This window comes from Chinchilla lanigera, unplaced genomic scaffold (assembly GCF_000276665.1).
Source record: "Chinchilla lanigera isolate Chin_1 unplaced genomic scaffold, ChiLan1.0 scaffold00157, whole genome shotgun sequence".
NCBI classification, from domain to species: domain Eukaryota; kingdom Metazoa; phylum Chordata; class Mammalia; order Rodentia; family Chinchillidae; genus Chinchilla; species Chinchilla lanigera.
The window spans coordinates 1,074,906-1,097,170 of NW_004955558.1; the positions used below are offsets into that span (position 1 = coordinate 1,074,906).

At 49.3% G+C, this 22,265-nt stretch overlaps 1 protein-coding gene across 3 annotated transcripts in view; it reads right to left on the reverse strand.

The window, feature by feature from the left end:
- Positions 1 to 5,984: 5,984 nt before the first annotated feature.
- LOC102015057 (SIGLEC family-like protein 1) overlaps positions 5,985 to 22,265 on the reverse strand; it is a 16,932-nt gene continuing 651 nt past the window's right edge. The window contains exons 1-6 of one of the 3 annotated variants that reach the window (XM_005412692.2): positions 13,801 to 13,999; positions 11,799 to 12,059; positions 11,211 to 11,492; positions 10,965 to 11,067; positions 8,540 to 8,678; positions 5,985 to 7,883 (exon numbers count right to left, since the gene is read on the reverse strand). In XM_005412692.2, the coding sequence (XP_005412749.1) occupies positions 7,848 to 7,883; positions 8,540 to 8,678; positions 10,965 to 11,067; positions 11,211 to 11,492; positions 11,799 to 11,952 (714 nt within the window). In that variant the 5' untranslated portion in view covers positions 11,953 to 12,059; positions 13,801 to 13,999 and the 3' untranslated portion in view covers positions 5,985 to 7,847. Of the gene's footprint in view, positions 7,884 to 8,539; positions 8,679 to 10,964; positions 11,068 to 11,210; positions 11,493 to 11,798; positions 12,060 to 13,394; positions 13,411 to 13,800; positions 14,000 to 22,265 lie in introns of those variants that run through there. The other 2 variants (XM_005412693.2, XM_005412691.2) reach the window with 2 other exon arrangements.

Sequence of the window (22,265 nt, forward strand, 5' to 3'; positions counted from 1 at the left end):
CGGCCCGGCCCCCACCCCGCCCGCCCGGCCCGCGCCTGCCCGAGCTCCGCACGGGTGCGAGACGCTGCCGAAGCCCGGCGCCCTGCTCCTCTTCGGCCAAGGCATCCTCCCCCAGACCCGGGTGCGGACCTCGGAGCCTCCTCCCACAGACGCGGCGCAGATCCCAGAACCTCCTCCTCCAGACCCGGGTGCAGATCCCGGATCCTCCTGCCCCAGACCCTGGTGCAGATCCCGGATCCTCCTGCCCCAGACCCGGGTACAGACCCCAGATCCTTCTGCCCAGTGTGCGGACCCTGGAGCGTTTTGCTCCAGACCCCAGCACCCAGGGTACAGACCCACATCCGCCTACCCTAGACCGGGAGTGCAGACCCAGATCCTCCTGCCCAAGATCTGGAGTGCAGACCTTGGAACTTCCTCCTTCACACTCAGGGCTGCAGACCCCCGGTCACCCTGCCCAGACCTAGGATCCAGCCCCCAGCCCCCTTTTCCACTGGGACGTTGTGAGCTCCTCCATGGACCTTCCAGAATAACTAAAACACTATCTTTGGGGTGAAAATTTTTGTCTCCCCCCCACCCCAGCCTGCTCCCCAGGAAAACAGAAATGGGGAGGGTGGGGGATCCTGACCTCGGAAGTGAGAGTCTGAGGACCATAACCCAGAGCTCGGGTGTATAAAATACCCAACGACTTGGGCAAATGACTTTGGATAAATCAGTTCTCTCCTCAGCGTCTCAGCTCTTCCTCTGCAGGGTGGAAAAACCCCGCTTCCCGAGTTCCTGAGGAGGACCTGAAAGGTCCCGGAGGAGCCATTAGCCCCTAGCATGCTACAGTCAGCTCCTGCCTCCCTCGCCCGTTGCATCCCAGCTCCGGCCACCGACCTGGGCCCCCAACATCGGTCACGTGGGAACCCCACGGGGAGCCAGGCCTCTGCCTACGCAGGGGAAGGATCCGGGCTGGGGAGCTCCAAAAGGAGGTCTCCACAAACCAGACTATGCAGGACACACCAGCGCACACAGCCAGGTCACTGCAGCTGGGCTGCAGGACTGTGGCCGGTGGTCCTGCCAGGCTGCCTAACTCCCCCCCCACCCCCCCGCGGAAAGAGAGGGTACTAGGAGCTGTTCTGGGAGAACTAGAAGTTGGGACCACCAGACTCCTAGGGCTTAGGACTCTTGGCAAAGATCTGGGGAAAAGTCAATATGTTATTAATACAGGCAAACGGCCTGGAGAGTGGTGAATGCTCTACAAAGGGCAGCGATCAATACTGAGAGATGGGATTGCACAGGGTAGAGATGCGGTGCTCAGGGCATCGCCTACCCCATCACAGAGGACTCGCTCGCTCTTAGGGTTTTCCAGGGTCGGCATGCCTCTGTGCGGGTCTCAGCCTGGTTCCTCAGCACGGACATCCTCTGTGCCCTCCTGGGCTCGTGTACCTCTCCTTGGCGTGAGGGGTTGTCCACGTGTTGTGTGTTTTTGTGTCCATGTCTGTATAAGCTGTCTTCCCAGCTGACTTACACAGTGGCTGTGTGTACAGACCGAGCATCTCTTCTCCAAGTGCTTGGGGCCAGGAGTGTTTCAGAGTTGGAAATATCCGCCTGCTTTACTCGTTGAGAATCCCTAATCCACAAACTGAAATGTTCCAAAGTCTGAAGCTTTCTGAGGGCTATGTCAGGACTTAGGGGTGCTCCTCCTGTAGTCCTTCTTGGTGATCACCTCTTATGGCCAACGCCACCCTTTCCTTCCTGCTCAGCAGAAATGGTGCAGTGATCTTAACTAGGTCTCCTTTGCAGCTGGTCGGGTGTTGGACTCTACCAGCAGGAGGAACCAGGGGGACACTGCAGGAGAACCCGGCTTCTCTCCCTTGTCGGCTTTTGTCTGTGGGCTGCTACTGCCCCTGTCTCCCAGTTGATCCCAGGTGGTGGGTGCGGGTACATCCAGCAGTGCTCTTCACGGTCAGCTTTCAGGGGCATCCCTTTGGATGGCTTCCCCGCCTGGCCTGGATGTCACCCTCTCTACCTCGTCCTGCTTGCACTGCCTTCTCCCTGTCAAGGTCTGTGAAGAGCTTTGTCCCCGCAGACTTCCCCATCACCCACTGGGCCACCCGCAGGCCTGCGGCAGCGTGGATTGAATCCCAGCCTACAGGACGGTGGCTCTCCCCAAGTTTGTTCCTTCTTTGGGGATCTCAAGTTCCTCAGTGTTCTTCTGAGCGATCTTTCTCCTTTACAAGGCTCACCTGTTATGACTAATAATTCCTTGCATTAAACTTTCCATATTTAAAGTAGAAAGAAAAACAATTGGCTGGGCAAGTTGTTGAACTTTTTTGTTCCCTGGTTGCTTCGTCTAAAAAAACAGGCTTAATTCCCACGTCTTGGAGCTGTTTGAGAAGAAAGGTGTCATCTGACCAGTGATAAGCGTCTAGCCCGGCATCCAGCTCTGAGTGGGAGCCGGGAAGCTTGGATGTTTTGCTATCACTTGTCCGTCTATGTATTAATTTCCTGTGGCTGGTGGTTTAACACAACTCGTACTTATGCTCGTACAGTTCTAGAACCTAGAAGTGAAGAGACCAAGGTGTCTGGAGAGCCACACTCCGTGTAAAGAAACAAGAGAGAGAATCCATTCCGTGCCTCTCCCCTTCCTGGGCTGCCTTGGGGCTGACTCCCTCTGGTCTCTGCCTGTCTTCACATGACCTTTCCTCCTCTGTCTGTGGCTAAAGCTGGAGAAGAAGCCAGGGGCCTGATAGAGTCCCTCAGGTCACATCCCCATGACCCACCCAGGCACATTAGAAGTGCACTGCATTAATCCCCCAGGTGTCTGTCAGGCCAGGTTGACAAACAGGAGTGACGACTACCGCCCCCCTATAAGGACCCTTGGGACTGCACTGAGGGTTCAGACATAACCAGAGATCATCTCTTCATCTCAGAGTCCTTACCGTCATCACATCTACAAAGAATTTGCTCCTTCTGAAGGAACATCCACAGGTTCCATGGATTCAGACCTGACGTCCTTGGGGGTCACTATGCAGCCCAGCCCCATCCTCTGTTCCTCTGTTCACCTGCCCCATGCGCAGGAGGCTGACCTCTGCTGACCGCCAGCAAGCGCTCTTGTCCCTCAGGCTCGAGGTGGGCTTGCCAAGGGGCAGTGCTGGACAGCAGCTGCAGGGCGGCGCTCCTCCCTGCCTGCCGCCTACCTCGCTTCTGGCTGCTTTGCTCTGACAGCAGCCGGGAGGCCCCTCTCTGGGGTCCACGGCAGCCGCAGAGCTTCAGCTACCTCGTTTCTCCCTCGTGTTCCTCCAGGATCCTCCGCTCCTGTTGCTGGTACCAGGAGCCTCCCGTCCTTGCAGGCAGTCCCCGCCGTACAGTGGCTAGACTTATGATTTCTGACTTTACGATGGTGTGAAAACGACATGTATGTGGTAGAAGCCGTGCCTCAGATTTTGAATCCGGGTCTTTGGCCAGGCTAGGCGGATGCTGTGTGATACTCTCTCATGATGCTGGGCAGCGGTCACAAAGGTCAATGACCAGTGCCCTATGGGTGTTGCTCAGCTGTGCTGGTCAGGAGTTTTGTGCTGAATGCGCTTTCAGTTTACCATATCTGCTCCTTGCAGTGGGTTTCTTTATTTTTTTTTTTTTTTGGTTTTTCTCCGGTACCGGGAACCGAACTCACGACCTTGTGCTTGCCAGGCAGGCGCTTTTGCCGCTGAGCTAAATCCCCAGCCCCTTGCAGTGGGTTTCTTGTGATGTGATTTCACTGTTGGTGGAGGAGCTTCTGTAAATGGCGCCTTTCTCTTAGAAGGTCTGCTTCAGGAACCCCACTGCCAGGGGCTGGCTCTTCCCTGCCTGGCTCTCCTGACCCAGAGTTATCACTGGCCTCAGTCACTCTTCCCTCAGGGCTCTCCTTTGTACTAGGGGCTTTATAAGGACAGAAACTCGGCAACCACAATGCTTAGAAGGCTCCTGGTGTGGAGAGATGAAAGATACTCAACTTCACATCAAATAAGTGAAATAAAAAAATCTCAGAAGCCTGCCGGGTAACTGTGGTGCCTATAATCCAAGCACTCTGGGTGGCTGAGGCAGGAGGGTGGCAAGTTCAAGCCAAGATTGGGTGACTTAGCAACTTAGCAAGACCCTGTCTCAAAATTACAGAAGAACTGGGGATGTAGCTCAGAGCGAAGGTCCTGGGTTCAACATAGAGTGGGTTCCGGGCTTCTGAGAAGCATCAGGACACAGAGCGCTGTGAGAAATGACTGAAGAAGTCAGATTCCTCCGCCCCTGGGCTCCTCAGCCTTGATGCTGGGGGATCTTGGGCTGGGGGATGCTGTGGGGCTGCCTGGATGCTGTAGGTGTTGAGCAGCGTCCCGTCCTTCACCTACTATGTGTTAGGACCTTTTTTCCTGCAGTGGTGACAGCCAGCAGCATCCCCTATAAGGGGCCAGGAAGTTTAACCTGTTCTGAAAGGAGCACAGAACCAGGATCAGTCATTGGCCCTGGGGAGGGACACTGAGGCAGGAATCTGGCTTTTTCATCTTATTTCCTTCCATCAATTGTTCATGTGAAACCTCTCACGGGACATGGTGGCACGTATCTGTAAACCCAACACTCTGGGAGCCTGAGGCAGGAGGGTCTCAAGCTTGTGCCCAGTGTGGGCAAATTAGTGACTTAGCAAGCCCTTGTCTCCAAGAAATAAAATACAATAAAATAATAAAATAAAAGAGTTGAGTATGGAAGTCTGTGCGAAGGCCCTGGGTTCCATCCGCGGTACCAAAACAGTGAAGAAAAGCTCTCAAAAATAGTTGGGAGGTGAAACAAGTTGGGAGGTGAATGGCTGTTGGAAGCGAGGGTCCCACACCACGTGTGTTCTCAGTGGTCCCTGCTGGGTCCGGGGAGCACCCCGGCGTCCTGGAGAAGTCTCCCAGCGGCTCTGTGAGCCCCTCCTCTTCCGCCACCTCGGACGGCTCTTCACCACCTGGGTCTGCCATGGTCACCCGGGCCAAGCGAGGAGGCTGTGTTTCCACATCGCCCCCTCCCCGCCACGCACGCCTGCGTTGGAGTCCGTGGTGGGCTTCTCGCCTGCTCCATGTCTTTCTCTGCCGGAGCGTGGCTCTAAACCCCCAGGTGGCAGGGGCCGTGCCTGTCCTACTCGGGGCTCTGGGCCCAGGCCTGGCACACAGCTGGCCGTCAGTGTATTCGTGAATGAACAACTCTCCTTTCACTGACCTCCCTTGCCCTTCTTCACAAACTCGGCTCCCCAGCCCTCCGGCCCCAGGACCAGGTCAGCCTCGGTGCCCGCTTGGAGACACGCCTTCCTCCTTGGGTCTCGTCCTCGGCGCTGTGCGCATGCACAGAGAGGTGGGGCGCCGTGGGCTGGGGAGAGGCGTCTCCACTCATGCCCGCAGGTGTCCCCTGTCCCCGCCGAACCTCGTGGCCCTGCTCTCCAGGATGTTTGCGGGTGGCGGCCGCGTCGCAGGGTTGGGAGGACCCAGGGGCGTGCAGGCTGGTTCTGAGCCTCCACTCAGAGAGCCAGAGCCCCGGACATGCGAGCCCACACCCAAAGAGGCGTCGCCCTGAAGGCATGTTGTCGAAGTGGCTGACATCCCTCATCAACCGGCTCTCCTGTATATATTTAAGGTGCACAACGTGATGTTTTGATACGCATTTACATACCGAAATGATTACTGCAGGCAAGCGAATGAACACATCGCTCGCCTGACATAGCCGTCTTTGTTGTTGTTGTCGTTGTCGTTCTAATCAGATGACTTAAGTGAAGGTGATTATCCGTAATACTGCAGGGGAGCCCCATTCCGGCAGTGGAGAGGCCTTGGGAGAAGGGAATCCCCCCTGGGGACCACAGCCCGCCCCCCACCCGCCCTGTGGGTTTCAGACCTGCAGACTTAGTCCCAGCTGCTGCAACAAAGCAGAGACTCGGGGCTTACAAGCAACTGACATTTATTTCTCACAATTCTGTTTTTCATTTGCTTATTTGTTTTCTGAGGCAGGTCTTGCTGTGTAACGTAGGCTGGATTTGAACTCCCACGGGAGTTCCTCCTGCCTCAGCCTCCTGGATGTTGGGGTCACAGGCGGGCGCCGCCCCTCCTGGAGACTAGAACGCCCAGCTCAAGGAGCCGGCAGGTCTGTGTCTGGTGAGAGCTGCTTCTGCTTGGCAGAGGGCGTCTTCCGCCTGCGTCCTCAGACAGCAGAAGGGGAGGACTGCGGCTTTGCAGGGCATTCATCCCACTCCTGAAGGCTCTGAGCCCCTGACCTCACCACCTCCCAAACACCCCGGGTCCGACATACGAACTGGGGGGAGGACACACAGACCCTCGCACCCGCCCCCAGACCCTCACAACTGCACCAGCCCCTCTGCAAAGACTCTGATCATGAACTTGTTTCTGTGGTGGACCTGGACAGGTCAGAGTGGGAGGACCACGTCATGTGCCCTGAGCACGGTGGCCCCGACGGAGGGCTCGGAGACCATAGCTGCGGTTCCAGTGCCCCCCACAGCATGGGAGCTGCGGAATGACCACAGTCCTCTTCACCTTGGGGCGGGCGGGGTCTGTTCTGCTCCTGCTTTGCAGAGGAAGCTGGGGTGGGGGACATCACTGTCCGACACTTGGCAGGAGCTGAGGCCCAAATCTGGTGGCCCAGCTCCAGCACCATGAGGCCGACCACAAAGGTTGCCACTCCCAGGCCGCCCTGCAGTGACCCGAGGGAGGGTCCCCACTGGGGAAGAGGCCAGAGGCGGCAGCCGTCCCCAGGCCCAGCAGGTGGGGCACACTAGGGACGAGCCTGTGTGAGTGGGGCTGAGATAGAGACAGGCTTCAGGGTGGAGTGGGAGGCGCAGCCTGGACCTGCTTCTCCCGGCTGGACAAAGCCCTGCCTGTCGTCCACCTTCCTGTCTCTGTTAGGGAGAGCCATCAATGTCCAGTGGCCGCGGCTTGCAGGACAGGGCAGGGGCACCTGGATCCAGCTTTGCCCCTCGGGCTGAGACCCTGGGAAGGACTCCAGCTGGTGGATGTCAGCTCCCTCATGGGTGGGGACGGGCGATGTCTTGGGGGTGACCTTAGGTGTCACCTTGGGCCTGATCTTCCTGCTCCGTAACTTGGGCATAAGAGCCCCTCCCCCAGGCTACGGGCTGTGGAGGAGTGGATGAACGCGCTTGGTCCCGGCAGGGTCATGCAGGCTGTGCCTCCTACGGGGGCGGGGGCCAGCGGCCCCACCCCGCCCCCCTGGATAAACGTGTCCTAGTTTAGACAGGAATTGGCCCGTCTCAGCTCTGCATCCTCAGTGTGCCGAGTGTGGAGTGTGGAACCTGGGCTGCGGCGAAATGGGAGCTAAAGGACTGAATGAATGTGGGGAGGGAGGGGAGGACAGAGGGACATTTGCACACACATAGGGGAATACTACACAGCCTTAAACAGGAAGGGATCTTGCTGTGTGTGGCAACATGGGTGGACCTGGAGGCCGCTATGTGACATGGAATAAGCATATATGGAAAGATAAATACTGCTCGATTCACTTACATGTGGCAGCCTTGCCACACACAAGGGGTGGCCCATCTGGCTCCCTGTTGTCAGCCTGGCACTGCCCGGGCCAAACCCTCCTCCCCCAATGCCATGCAGGAAGTGACAACCCAGAGTCCCCATGTCCAGGACCTCGGCCTGGCTCCGTCTTGTGCCCCAGCCCAGGGCGGGGTCTGTGGGCATCCAGGGAGGGCAGCTTGGCGAGCAAGCGGTGAGAGGCAGGTGGCTCTCCACATCCAGAGTCAGCAGTGGTGCGGTCCCCACGAGTCTGATGGACCCAGGCTGCAAGCCACGCACGCTTCATGCAAGCCACGCACACTGCAAGCCATGTGGTGGTCACGTGCCTGCACCCTTCCCTCGCTGTCCAGGGCCCTGGGTGGTGGGAGACACAGAATTGGGAGACAATAAATTTCCAGGTGTTGAGCGCTGCCCGACCACGGGGCTTTGCCATGGTCGCACCGCAGACAGTGAAGCCCTCTCTGGAATTTACTGCCCTCTCTCCCAGCCTGGCAGGAGCTGCGGAGTCCAAGCAGGGCTCCCCTGCAGGACAGAGATGGGGGACGCCCTGCAGCGTCCTTACCATGGGCAATTTGCAACCTCCGCGAAGAGCAGGTAAAGCAGGCAGACACCCAGGGAGAAGGAGCTCGCCTGCTGCAAGCACAGACTGTGAGCTTCTGGGGGGAGTGAGCCTCTGGCTTCCAGGGCCAAGGCTGATTGTATGGGGCTGAGAATCTCTATTCTTTTCTTTTCTCTCTTTTGAAGTACTGGAGACTGAACCCAGGGCCTTCGCACTGAGCTACATCCCAAGTCCCTTTTTGTATTTTGACACAGGGCCTTGCTAAGTGACTGAATTGCCCAACCTGGGCTCCAACCTTTGATCTTCCTGCCTCAGCCTCCCAAAGTGCTGGGATGACAGATCTAGCACCACCGCGCCAGAGGTGGGATCTCCATTCTTACAGAGTGCCTCCCCCTCCGCCAGCTGGCGGTCCTGCCGCTGCTCTGCTCCCCACCCCCGTCCCGGGACTCACCTCTATCTCCTGCCCGCTGGGCTGCAGCTTCAGATTCTCCGGCCCCGCTGGCTCCTCCTGCGGCTCTGGTTTCTTGAGGGTCTGGGCTGCTTTGGCCTTGAGAATCTGCCTTTCTTCCCACCACTTAAACAGCTTCATTCTAAGATGAGTGCTGTGCTCAGTCCAGGCCCCACCCAGTCCCCGTCCTCCCTCCCATCCAGAGGCAGCCCCAGCCGGCCCCAGGGCACTGGGCTCCCCGCACTTGCTGGTTCTGGAGTCAGCACCCCCTCACCCCATCTGACAGGGACAGAGCACAAACCCACACTGTGGGTTCCCGGCCTCTTTCTTGGCTCCCCGTTCATCCCACACCTGCCCAACCTCAGAGCTGGCCTGGCTGCTCCCCTGCTCACAGCCTCCCGTGGGTCCCCGTGAGCCCCGGGCAGAGCCCAGCCCGAGCCTTGCCTGTGCTCCTCTGCAACCCTGTCACGTCTCCACATGTCCACTTTTTGTCTGTGGACGGGTCTTTCTCTCTTTTCTTTTCTGATTTTTGGCACTTGGGATTGAACCCAAGGCCTTTGCACTGAGCTACATCCCCAGCACTTTTTGTGTTTTATTTTGAGGCAGGGTCTGAAACACCAGGGCTAAGATGCCCAGGCTGGACTCAAACTTGTGATCCTCCTGCCTCAACCTCCTAGAGTGCTGGGATTACAGGTGTGGGCCACCACGCCCAATCAAGACGGATCTTTTTTGGCACCTTTCTTCTTTCTGTTAAAATTTCCAGCATATGCCTCTATAGCACTACACAGGGAGCTTCTGCTTTTTGACAGCTGTATAGTACACCGTTACACAGAGGAACTACGGAGACAGAATCAGTCCCTTCCTCTCTCACTCTGGCAGCTGCAGAGGCCTGCTCGCTGGTCCCCAGTGCAGCTCTGTTCTTCTGTCACGTGTCCCCTACAGAGCAGCAGAGCCAGCTTTACAGACGTGCGCCTGAGCCCGTCCTTCCTCAGAGGAGCAGCCTGCCAGGGCTTCTGTCTGCACTGAGAGAACTAGGATTCAGACTTTCACTTCCTGTCAGAAACCCTCTGTCTATAAAAATGCCCGGAGATGCGGACGCACACACCACCGAGAGACTGGGCTGGAGTCGGAAGGAAATAAAGAAGAGCTGAAAGTCAGGTGGTAGAACAGGGCCCGCGCTCTTCCCTGGGCTCAAGCGGGGTGTATGTGGTGTTATAGCAACCACGCAGCTCGCTTTAAACACCCTGGACACAAAAGGCAAGGCATAAGGCTAAACTGGCAGAATTTCAAGAAGAGAAACACCATTCTACAAGCACTGAGAATATTTCAAAATATCTGTCTTTCTTTAGAGCAAGCAGGAAAATAAATCAGTACAAAGAAGAGAGATTTAGACAACATGATGAATGAATTTGATTTAAGAATATATATATTCTCACATATATATGTCTCACTACCTTCACAAGTATAGAATACAGTGTTTTTAAATTCCTCATGAAATATTTATAAAAATTCAGCAACTTGCTACAAAGAAAATAAGAAATTGAAATTATGTCTGGTATATTTTCTGATTTTATGAAATTAAGCTAGGATTTAAAAAGATTATTAGAAAATCTTTATGTATCTAAAACACAAGAGGTCAAAAAAATCATAACGGAGGTTAGAACTTTTTTTTTGGTACCAGGAATCGAACTCAAGACCTTGCACTTGCCAGGCAGCTGCTTGTACCTCTGAGCTATATCCCCGGCCCCAAACTATTATAACCAAATGCTATAAAGATAATCTGTATCAGCATCCATGAGATGCACTCACAGCCATGTTCACAGCAGCACAACTTGTAGTAGCTAGATCATGGAAGTTGCTCATCTGTCCATCAACAGATGAATGGATAAAGAAAATGTGCTATTTATACACAGCGGAGTACTACTTTGCCATAAAAAAGATAAATCGAGTCATTTGTGGGAAAATGGATTCATCTTAAGAGCATAATATTAAGCGAAACAAACCGGACACATAGTGTAAATATCATATGATTTCTCTTATATAAGAAACCCAAATATAGATAAAGACCAAATAAAAGATAGATAATAAGGAATATGAAAGTAGATTTTTCACAGAAGGGAAGGGGGACTGGGAGACGGAGGGAGGGGAAAGGGATGAAAAAAGAATTAAGCTGTATTATGTGCTTATACCAGCTCCTCATGAGGCATGTAATCATAATGCACTGCAAACGTAGACTAATAAAAAGCTGTGCTTCGAGGGAAACTTATAGCCTTACGTGCAAATAAAGAAGGGGCTGAAAGTCAGTGACATGCGTCCATGTCAAGAGGGTGGACAAAGCTCCATAAAGAGGAAGAAAGGAAGGAATGGATGACGTCACTGAACGGGGTAGGGTCGTGGGGGGGGGGCTGGTGACAACTGGGATGCTCACCCCAGGAGGACGAGGAAGAGGAGCAGCAAGGCGGCCGCGACGGCCCCGTACACCAGGCCCTGGATCAGCCCTTTCAGGAACACACCGGAAATGGAGTTCTGATCTGCAATCAGAGGGGATGAGAGCGCTTTTCTCCCAGGGCTTTCATCTGAGCCGCAGCTCTGCTCCCCTTCTGCCCGTGCCCAGCCTCACCCTGGCCCCTAGGTGTTGCCTTCTGGCCCAGTCGCCAGGCCCCTGTGCCCTCACCTGGTATCAGGAAGACACCGGAAGTGTGGGTTCCATACTGGTTCTTGCCCTCACAGTGAAGTCTGGTGACTACTTCTGGCTCCCCCACCAGGCGGATGGTGCTGTTGGCCCACGGGGCAAGCGTGGTGAAAGTCACCTGGAGGATGTTGCCCACGGGGTTCACATCCACAGGGGCACCTCCCATCCACCACTGCACGGTGGGAGTGGGGACTCCGTGGAAGGCGCAGCTGCACCGCAATGTCTTCTCCAAGGAGCAAGAGGAGCTGAGCAGCCTGGCGGGTGCTGTGGAGAGGGAGCTCAGGAGTCAGGAAGGAATCTGACTTCCCTTCCCTTCCTCCGAGGCCCAACCTTTTCCTCATTTGTGATAAACAAGGAGCCTCTGAGAACTTTCTGGAAGCCCTGGGTGAGCAGGGCAGGGATTCAGAGAAATTGCCTCATCATCTTCTCATCTGCCCCAGAATTTGGCTCTGCCCTCACGTCCAGGGACCGTAGGGGAGACGGGATGTTCCCCTCTAGAGCCAGATCATTGCCTTGGGCCCACTGTTCCCCTCAAGACTGCAGACCCTGCTCATGCCCACCAGCACTCACAGAACACTTGTTGCTTGACCTTGCCACCTCTGGTCAAGTTATCCAGGGAGAAGTTCAAGGCATCGCCAAGGGTGGTCCTGGGCTCCTCCGGTTTCAGGGCAGAGTGCAGCTTCACGGAGGAGGAGTCCCTGGAGACAGCTGTGTTGGAGGACATGGCAGACTCCTTTGGGAGAAGAGGGGTTTCTTTGCAGGTGACTTGAGTGTTACAGATTCCCCAGCCATGAGGACTCTGGGATGTAGAGCTCCGGTTGGGGGTCAGGTCTGGAGGAGAGAGAGAGTGCAGCACCCTTTAGGGATAAGGGACCTTCTCAGATTGGCCACCCAGTGTTTCCATTTGGAACCCCGCTCCTCTCCACCTTCCCAACACGTTATGGAACCAGGATGGTTACTGTTGGGTGGTTTTCCACAGACTTCTCTTTTTGTGTGCTGTTTTTGTGTTTTCTCTCTCCAACCTAACTCACTCCTTAGGCTGCAGTTCTTCCCAGCCAGATCTGTGCTCGTCCTTATACCCCTTCCTGCAGGCTGTAGGGCAAAGTCACGTTCCCTCTTCCTGCCAGTTCTATTTGGAAAAATGAAGTAACCTGCTGTGCCTATCTATTACTACTGTATGTATTAAAGACCTAATGTTTTATTAAGCCCAATGACTGGTGAAGTAAAAACCACACAATTACCAGAACCCCCTCTGGATTTCCTTCTTTCCTAGCTACTTACTGCATGAGGCTGAACATCGCCCAGCACAGAGAGTATGGTATTCTCCCTTAGGAAAAACACTTTTTTGTTTTCCTACATTTGCATAGAATAAGTATGTCATGCTGTCCCTTGGAGTATATTGTGGATCAGCAGAGTGCAGTCTTGTTCCTCAAGGTTCCCAATAATGAAATCTGTTTTTAATGTTATCTATGGTAGCAATGGGCTTATTTGTAGCTACGAAGAAACTGGTGTTTTCATTGAGCCTTTAGCACAAGACCATGGACTTGCTTGGGGATTCTTAGGGGAATTCAAATATGTAAGGATTGTGTTGCACAACCCTTCCTATACTGGTATCTTCTTGCCTTCCATCAAAACATGAGAAAGCAACTCTGTGAGTAGAGATCTAACACGAAAACCAGACTCACTTGGCATCCTCAGTATCCCACTTATGCATTAAAGGATTAATATTACCCAGGAAAGGCTTGGCATTTGCCCAGCTCCTGGGAGATAACCTCTAAGCCTTTGGAATGTCCTTCCTGATAAGAGAGTCTGTGCTTACCTGGAGCACTGGATCACACCAGACAGTCTAAGCTAAAGATGTGATTTATGGTGAGGGCCTTTGGCCACATGGTATCAACTTCACCTCTGGAGGGGTTGGAGACTAAGGTCAGCCATGCCTGTGTGACCAGACCCCCAATGAAAACCTTGAAGGCTTCCTGAGTGTCCCTGCTTGGCAGTACTCTACATAACCATATGTGGCTTTTGAAATAATAAAACACTGTGTGCATGACTCCACTAAGAAAGGACTCCACCAGAAAAGGACAGTTACAGACTTGCACTGGTCCCTCCTGAACCCAGACCCCATGTGCCTCTTCTCTTCTCTGATTTTAATTTGTATTCTCTTACTCTAATCACTGTAGTCCTGAGTAGAATAGCTCCACTGAGTTCTGTGAGTGGTCTGGGGACTCCCACACGGCACCTCCCATCCGCATCTGGTCCGCTAGGTTTGCTGTGCCCTTGTTATCGCTATTGATTGTATCTTCTGACCTTCACCATGTCACATCGTTTCTGAGTCTCAGAAATGGTTACGTCAATGCCAATACCGCAGTGGAGTGAGAACTACAGAGGCACGTGGAGCCTTATAATAATGATTCATAACTGTAACTTAGCCATTGGATTTTTGTGGACAGTTACCCCTTCCCCATTTCCTAGGCTAAGTGCTCGCACATGTATAAGAGGGATGGGCTGGTAAAGTACATGGATGCTGAGGCCACTTCTACTGATATCCTAAAATGATGGTAGCAGTACTAACCTGAATGAGATTTTTTGTTGTTGTTGCATATCTCCCTGTACCTTTATAGATCTCTGCTTAAAACCATTTCCATAATGGTTTTATTAATGCTCCCTAGACATAGAGGGAAATTGAGACCCTCTGAGGTTAAAGTTGTGGCTTCAGGTCATAGATACAGCAATAGCAGCATCAGGTCTAGACTTCAGTTTATCTCGCTCTGCATCGGTTCCCCAGGTTGTCACATCCGGGGATTGTCACATTCGGGGATCGTCACATCCGGGGATCTCAATACACTCTTTTCCGAGCCGCCATGCTGTGCCTTTTCTCTAAGTTGTGGTTCACTAACACCCACCACACAGGTGAGGAGGGTGACAGCAGGTGAAGATACACATCATTTAAGTCCTAGAGCAGCAAGGGTTCAATATCAAAACAGATCCAGGAGTCAGAAGAGTCGGCCACCACTTCTAGTGACTTTGGGCAGGTTCCCTAACCTCTCACAGCCTGTTTCCTCATCTGTGAAATGGAGATAATAATTTCTTGGGGAAGTTGTTGAGTAGATGAAATAGGGCACATGGTGGGCCATAATGCCGGTCACAGACTGTGCATACAGAAGACGTTTCATTATTATCCGTTGCCTTGCCTTCAACGGTCTCCGAGACTCTGCCCTACATCCGCACCATCTCCACTGACCTCTTCCCATGCCGCCATCATTCTTTCCAAGCCAGAGCAGAAAATGCTCTTTCCATCCGTTCTACACACATCCCTACCTCTGCATGTGAACTTGCTTCTTTATCCCATTCTGTAATTTCTTCATCTCCCTACATTCCAAGCCAACCTCTGTTCACATCTAGGTCAAATGTAACTTCCCCCTGGAAGCTTCTCCCTGGATCTGTACAAGCTGGACCCCAGATACTCTTCACCCCATCCGATATTGCATCTTGGGAAATGTCTCAGGCAGATCCTGAGAGTGACTTACTAGAAATCCATCTTCTGCTTCCTCTGAATTATTTCAGGTTTGTTTAGGCAGTACAGCCTCAAGTTTGAAAACAAAATCTGTAAAACTAATCTCTCTTTTCCCACCTCTTTACATTTAGGGGTGGTCACATGACACAGTTCTGTCAGTGAGTCAGTAGAAGACAAATGCTATAAAGTGATTACCAGTAAACGAAAACCTACTCAGCTCCCTGTTGCCATTACAGTTGGCCTTATTTTTGCATATAATACTAATTACTAAAATCCCAGAGCCTTGTTTAAAAAACTCAAGTTTTCCTAAGAAAGTAAATCAATTTCCGAGGGAGTTGAAGATGCTCTTTCCCTTGCAGTAATAAACCCACACGTCTTGTTGGGTGTTATAAAATGGCTCAAGGAATTGAATTTGATACTGGGCAAAACTGAGAATGTTTATAAGAATACCAGTTGTGTTACCCTCTGTAGTGGTTTTTCTATGAATATTCATGACTGTGACTGACTTGTTCTAGTGTTTGTTAATATAAATCTGCCCTTGGAAGAATAATTTGAACAAAGTGGTCTTATGAGACAAGACATAAGAAATGAGTCCATGTCTTATGAAAATGTTCTCCAAATAAAAAGGCTGCGTTGTCTTCCTCGATGATTTCTTGCTCTGGTAACTTGAATACCGTAACCGACGTCTCTGTTTTCCTAACTCGTATACTCGTCTGTAGGATTGCACTCTTCTCTTCTTCCACATGAACCACTGAAAACTAAAATCCTTGACTCTGCTAGATTTATCAGGAAGCAAATATTCTCAGAGACGTGGTTTACTTAAAACACTAAAATAAAAGACTATTTCCTGGAGATTGTAGGGAGTTATTTTCTAATATCAGCATCACCACTTTTTCCTTGTCGCTTTCCTCTTCTTCCCTGAGGCAGGGATGCGATGCTGCAGATGGAGGAGCCATCTGGCAACCAGGAGGATAAGAGCCAGAGACTCAAGAATGTTGATCATAACAGCATGGAGAGCCTGGTCTCCTGATGGCCTCATGGAGCACTAGTTGGGAAACTTAGGAAATAACTTGCCAGTGAATCGATCCTAGATTCTCTCTTCGAGGGGAAGACTTACGTTAAACATCCTTGTGTGTCCCCAACAGTGTGTAGATGGGTGGTAGTATGATAAATATCTGCTGGGAAAATAAACAAGTGCAATTTGGGATGAGCACTGGCCTGGGACTGGGATGCCTGGGTTTGGGTTTCGGCTGGTCATTGTGCCTGGTGCTGCTTGCTGGCTGGCTCAGTGGACGCTCCCAGCCATGTTACCCTTTGCTGGTGGCACCAGAGGGTCAGGAATAGCTGACAGGTGCTTTCTCGGCTAAGCTTGCAGCTTGAGGTGACAGCATGACCCAGTTCTGATCAGTGCGGTGCAAATGGAAGTTGGCTGAACTCAGAAAAAAAACTTAAAAATCATCCTTATTGAGATTAGAGTTTACATCCCATAAAAAGCATACATTTCTTGTATACAGTCCTAGGAATTTGAAGATGAATGCATGTATTTGATCAATACCCCTAGCGAGACGCAGAACACTTTCACCAACCTCTATTCTTGATAGCGTATAGTCATCCAGTGTTTTGTATATTGACTATTTCCACTGACAAACAATAAACTTACCCATTAATTTAAGAGTTTCTCTCTCCCTCTCCCTCCCTCTCTCTGTGTGTGTCTCTCCCTCCCCTCTCCACTCCCCTTGCAGATTCTTTGGGAATTTCAGTGTAGACAATTATGCTGTCTGTAAACAAACACAGTCTTATTTCTTCTTTTTGATCTTTTTTCCCTTGCCTTATTGACCTAGAGAGAGCCTGCTATTTAAAGCTGAATAGAAAGGTACCTGTATACATCCTTGCCCTGTTCCTGATGTCAGGAAGTGTTTTCATAGATACTCTTTATCAGCCTAAGACCTCTCTTACAGATTGATTTTCAAAAATTGTATCAAGCTGGGTGTGCTGGAGCATGCCTGTAATCCCAGTACATGGAAGGCTGAGACAGGAGGATTGCTGTGAGTTTGAGGCCAGCCTGGGCTACAAGGTGAGTTCAAGGCCAGCCTGAACTATACAGTGAGACCCTGTCTCAAAAAGACAAAAAATATTGAGTCAACCACACATTCCTGTGATAAACCCACATGATCATGCTATGCTGGAATTGTAGGAAAGTGGATGCAACGCAGGACCTTAATGTTACAGGAAATAAATCAGACACACAAGCATAAATATCCCATGGTTTCTCTTATAGGAGAGACCCAAAATATAAATAAAGAACAAAGTAAAAGGGTGATAATAACAAATGGGAAAATAGATCTTTTGCAAAAGGGAAAAGGATCAAGAGATGGGGGGAGTGTGAGGCAAAGGAGGTGAAGTGGATGAAAGGAGAATTAAATTGTGTTATGTATATGTACCAATTCCCCTTGAAGAATGTAATTATGTACTGCAAACATCTACTAGTAAAAAATAAAAACTGAAAAAAAATTGCTGGATTTTGCTGATTTTGTTTGAGCATTTCTGTATCTACCATCAAAAGGGATATTTGGTCCCAGCCTTCAGAGAGGCTGAGGCAGGAGGATCACAAGTTTGAGCCCAGTATAGGCAACTTAGCAAGACCTTATCTCAATATTTAAAAATAAAAATGAAAAAGGCTGGTGATGTGTAGGGAGTGACTCAAGCTGGAAGTTAGTCATATGTGTAGGGGCAAGACAAGGCCAAGAGTGCCTAAAGCAGTCAAGCTACCTCAGTCTTGAGAAAAACATCCTACCTGAGACAATTTCAGTTGTTAGTCACTAGGCAACCCTGGGTCTCATGATACTAACTTTGTAAAGAGTATAAATAAATGCCACTATAGTGCTTGTCCAGTTCCTCTTCTCTAATCAGAAGAGAAGACCTCTACCTTGCCTCGGCTTTCATCTCTCATCTATATTTTCCTCATTCCGTCCCTTTTTTCCCTTGGACCATCGATAGCTGTGCGGGTCATGACAGTGGTGAAGACTTTTAGGTTTTAAAAACTAGGTTTAGGTTTCAGTGTGAAGGCCCTGGTTTCAATCTCAAGTACCACAGAAAAAAGAACATTGTTCCATACACAGTTTTCTTGTCATCCTATGACTGACTTATATACCAAAGAAATGCAATCTTCATAAAATAATTAAGAATATAGTCTTTCTCTATTCTATGAAGAAACTTCATGTTATCCATGTTTATTCACGAAGCTTTTGGTGGAATCCATCAGTGAAGCCACCCAGACCTAGAGTTCTATTGGCAGAAACATCTCTAAGTATAAATGCAATTTCTGTAATAGATATAGGATTATTTGGGTCATCTTTTTTTTGTTGTTGTTGTTTTGGTTTGTTTTTTTGAAACAGGGTCTCACTATGCAGTTCAGGCTGGCCTTGAACTCATTTGTAGCCCAGCTGGCCTCAAACTCACAGCAATCCTCCTGCCTCAGTTTCCTGAGTGCTAGGATTATAGGGATGTGCCACTATGCCTGGCTGGGCCATCTACTTCTTCTTGAATGAGATTTGGTAATTTTCCTCTTTTAAGGAATCCCAGTCTATCTAGTTAGCAATTTTATTGGCATCAAGTTGCTCACATATACCTTTATTATTCTTTTAATGACTTTGCGATCTGTGGTTATAGCCAGTTAGTCCTGACATTTATAATTTGTGTCTTCTCTCTTTTTTCTTGATGTTTATTCAAGCTTTATTCATTTCACTAAATGTTTTTCAAGAGCAAAGGGGGTGATTAATTTTATGGGTCATTTTGACTTGACGAGGGCCATCCGGCTGAGTAGCTGGTGAAATGTGTCTGAAGGTGCTGGTGACGGTGTTTCCAGAAGAGACCGGCATCTGCATTGATAGATGAGCAAAGAGGCCTCACCCTCTCCTGTGCACTGTTCCACCCACGGGGCCTCAGTAGAGCCAAAAGGTGGAGGAAGAGCAAAAATTCCCTCCTGTTGAGCTGGGACGTCCAGCTTCTCTCACTCTTGATTGCTGGAGCTCCTGGTTCAGCAGCCTTTGAATGTGGACTGAATAACTTCACTGGCTTTGGTAATTTTCCAGATTGCAGAAGGCAGATCAGCGACCTCTTAGCTCTCGTAATCACACTAGTGAGTGTATCAGTCGATGTTTACTACAGAAATAGATGTCAAACAAGATATACAACTGTATAAGAACTTACAAGATTGGTTTACAATGGCCACCCACAGAGTTGGATGTGGAAGAGTGCAGAGTCTGCGCACTGGGGGTCTGAAGGATCCAGCTGAAGGCCTGGAGCTCCGTGCAGTGTCCCGTGAGAGTCTGTATAAGGAGGCCAGAGGGTCTCTGTGTCAGAAGGCTGAAGAGTGTGTGTGCTGGAAGCCAGGAGAGGACATCCAAGGTGGAAGTGAGGACTGGAGCTCCTTTGAAGAAGAGAGAAGCAATCCTTTCTTCTTCATTTCCCTTTTATAGCATTCTAGCGATAATCCTCCCTAGGAGTTACGCTGAGCCAATTTAGTTGGGTGTTATTTACTCAAGTTGACACCATCAATCAGCTACCACAGCGAGCCAAACTTTAAAGATTTGCTAATGTCCCTTGCATCAAAGGATGAAGTCCTAAGTTCTTGTGCCTGGGATCGTGACCTTTGAGATAGTCTTTGCTGATACAATCGGGTCAAGATTAGGCCAATAGAGTGGGCCCTCATCCAATGTAACTGTTGTACTTATAAAGAGAGGGCAATCTCAACAGAGGAACACAAAGGAAGACCACAATGTGAAGACAGAGACAGACATCTGAGCAGTGGCTCTACAAGCAAAAGACAACGAGAAGAGAACCAGGGAGGAGATTCTCTCTCAGAACCCTCAGAAGGAACCGACCCTGCCAATACCTTGATTTCTGATGTCCAGCTTCCAGACTCTGAGATCAATTTCTGTTGTTGTAAGCCACTCAATCCATGGTATTCTGCTATCAATTTCCAAAGAAAGTAATGTATCTTTTTTAAAAAATTTAATCCATTAGTTGTTGATAAATGTATGGCTTAATTTCAAGACATCTGGTGATTTTCTAAGTATCTGTTATTAATTTCTAACTTAATTCGCTGTGGCTAGAGAACATTCATTCTTTTAAATTTGTTGAGTATTTTTAATGACCCAGAATGTGCCCTTGAAAACAATGTGTTCCCTACTATTGTTGGGTAGAATATTTTATAAATGTTACTTATGCCAATTTTGTTGATGATGAGGCAGGAGATTTCAGCATGGCTAAGGATAGCTGGGAAAGTAGAAGTAACCTGTTAATTACAAAATCCGAGGACACATGTGTGGAGAAGTTCCTAAAGCCCTGCATGTGGACTGCTCAGGAGGACTCAAGCAGGTTTCTGACAGGATGGTGGAGATCTGGCATGAGCCTCAGGAGTGGGAGATACATAACAGGATGGTCACTGAGCTCTCACTACTGTGTCTCTTCATGGTAGCCTACTCTTATCCCATAGGGTCTACTTACTTATTACTAGGCCCAGAATCGCTCACAGAGCACTTGTGTTTTCTTAGCTTTAATAAATGTACAATCTTACTACTGTTTGTGCTTGTCTTGGCAAACTCTTTGCTCGGGATAAAAAGAACCTAGAAATCACCTCTAGAAAGAGACTCCAGCACCCCCAAACCAGGTAACAATAACATTGTATATCCATACTGAGTTTTCATCTACTTGTTTGTCAGTTACTGAGAGGGGAGGGTAGATTTACCTAATTCTTTCAGTTAGAGAAGTTATTTATTTATTTAGCAGTACCGGGGCTTGAGCCCACAGTAGTTCTACCACTGAACTCCACTCCCCAGCCTTCTTATTTTTTTCTTTTATTTTGAGATAGGGTCTTAGTTGCCCATGCTGTCCTTTAACTTGTGATCCTGCTGCTCCAGCATCCTGGGTAGCTTACCATACCTGGCTTGTTTATTTTTAAAATAAAATTTTAGTTAGGAATTCTCAGAATCTAACTATTATGGAGAACGTAAAGGTGTGTGCATGTGTGCATGCATGTGTGTGTGTGTGTGTGTGTGTGTGTGTATTCTGGCTCCATATCCATTCAAGTTGGAATTTGGTTAAATCAGTAAATAATGAATCCAAGGTTATTGCTGATGAACTTAATCTGAAACTGACGTTGAGCCATTCTTTTTCAAACAGATGTTTTTGAGATATAATTCAGACATCAGAAAAATTCACCCCCTTAAAGTATGCGATTCAGTGGTTTTCAGTGTATTTACAGACGTGTAACTTTCACTACTATCTAATTTTAGAACATTTCTATCACCCTAAAAAGGAACTCTATTCCCATTAATGGTCACTTACTACTTCTTATTTTATGTATTCTGAAGTGATCTCATCACAGGGAACCATATTTAGACTCTTGTACAACTAATTGTTCTCTATTAATTGACCTCTTATCATTATGTTTCTATCCTGCATGACTTACTTTGAAGTATATTCTGTCTGATTGAAACATAATCTCTCTAGCGTTCTTTAATTAGGATTTTGTTTTTATACTTTTGCTCATTCTTTTACTTTAAACTTACCTAGGGCTTTATACAGAAACTAGGTGTCTTGTAACTATCACATATATACCTGAAATTTTCTCTGCTCTTCAATGAGAATGCTTGCATTATTAATAGTAACTATTTATAGGATTGCCTTTAAAGCTACCCTCTTTCTAGCTGATTTTTATTTGTTCCATCTACTCTTTCTGTTTTCCTTTCTTCTTGTCTGGTATTGCATACAGGGAGTATTTTTATTATTGTATTTTATTTCCACTATTGGCTTATGAGTTATAGTTTGAGAGAATTTTTTAAGTTGTTGCTATAGGAATATCTTTCTAAAAGTTATTCTCCTATTCACCTTCAAACAATACCATACTGCTTAACATAGAAAAAAAATACTATAACACTAAGTTTCTTTCTCTTAACTTTTGAGCTGTTGTTTTTACAGATCACATTGCTTGGTATTTTATAAACCCCTACTGTGCTGTTTTTTCTTTTAGGATATCATAGGATGTGTGTTCTCCCGCCCACCCCTTCACACCCTTGTGGCTGTACTAACCTGGGAGATGTATAAAGGACTGTGGCTCTGCCTGAGTTTAAGCCAAGCTGCATCACTTGCCAGCTGTGTGGCTGTAGGCAACTTACAACCCCTCTCTGGGCCTTGGTTTCTTTCCCTATAATAGGTCAATCATAACAGCACCCACCTCATAGTATCATTGGGGAGATTAAACGAGCTAATGTTTGTAAAGTCCACAGGATAGAGCCCAGCACAGCGTAAACCCCGAATAAGTGTTCATTATCATTCACATCACCACTTCCGGTCACTGCCCTTGCTAAAACTGTGACTAATTTGTCTACTGTCATCTCTTTCCAGTGATGTTTGGGTTCAAGATGCAGCCCTCTGCTCTTCCACTCTGGTTTCTGCCTTTCTTGAACTTCTCTTTCCTTCTCATTGCAAGAAGATGTCACTCAGGTCTCTCCCTCCTGTTG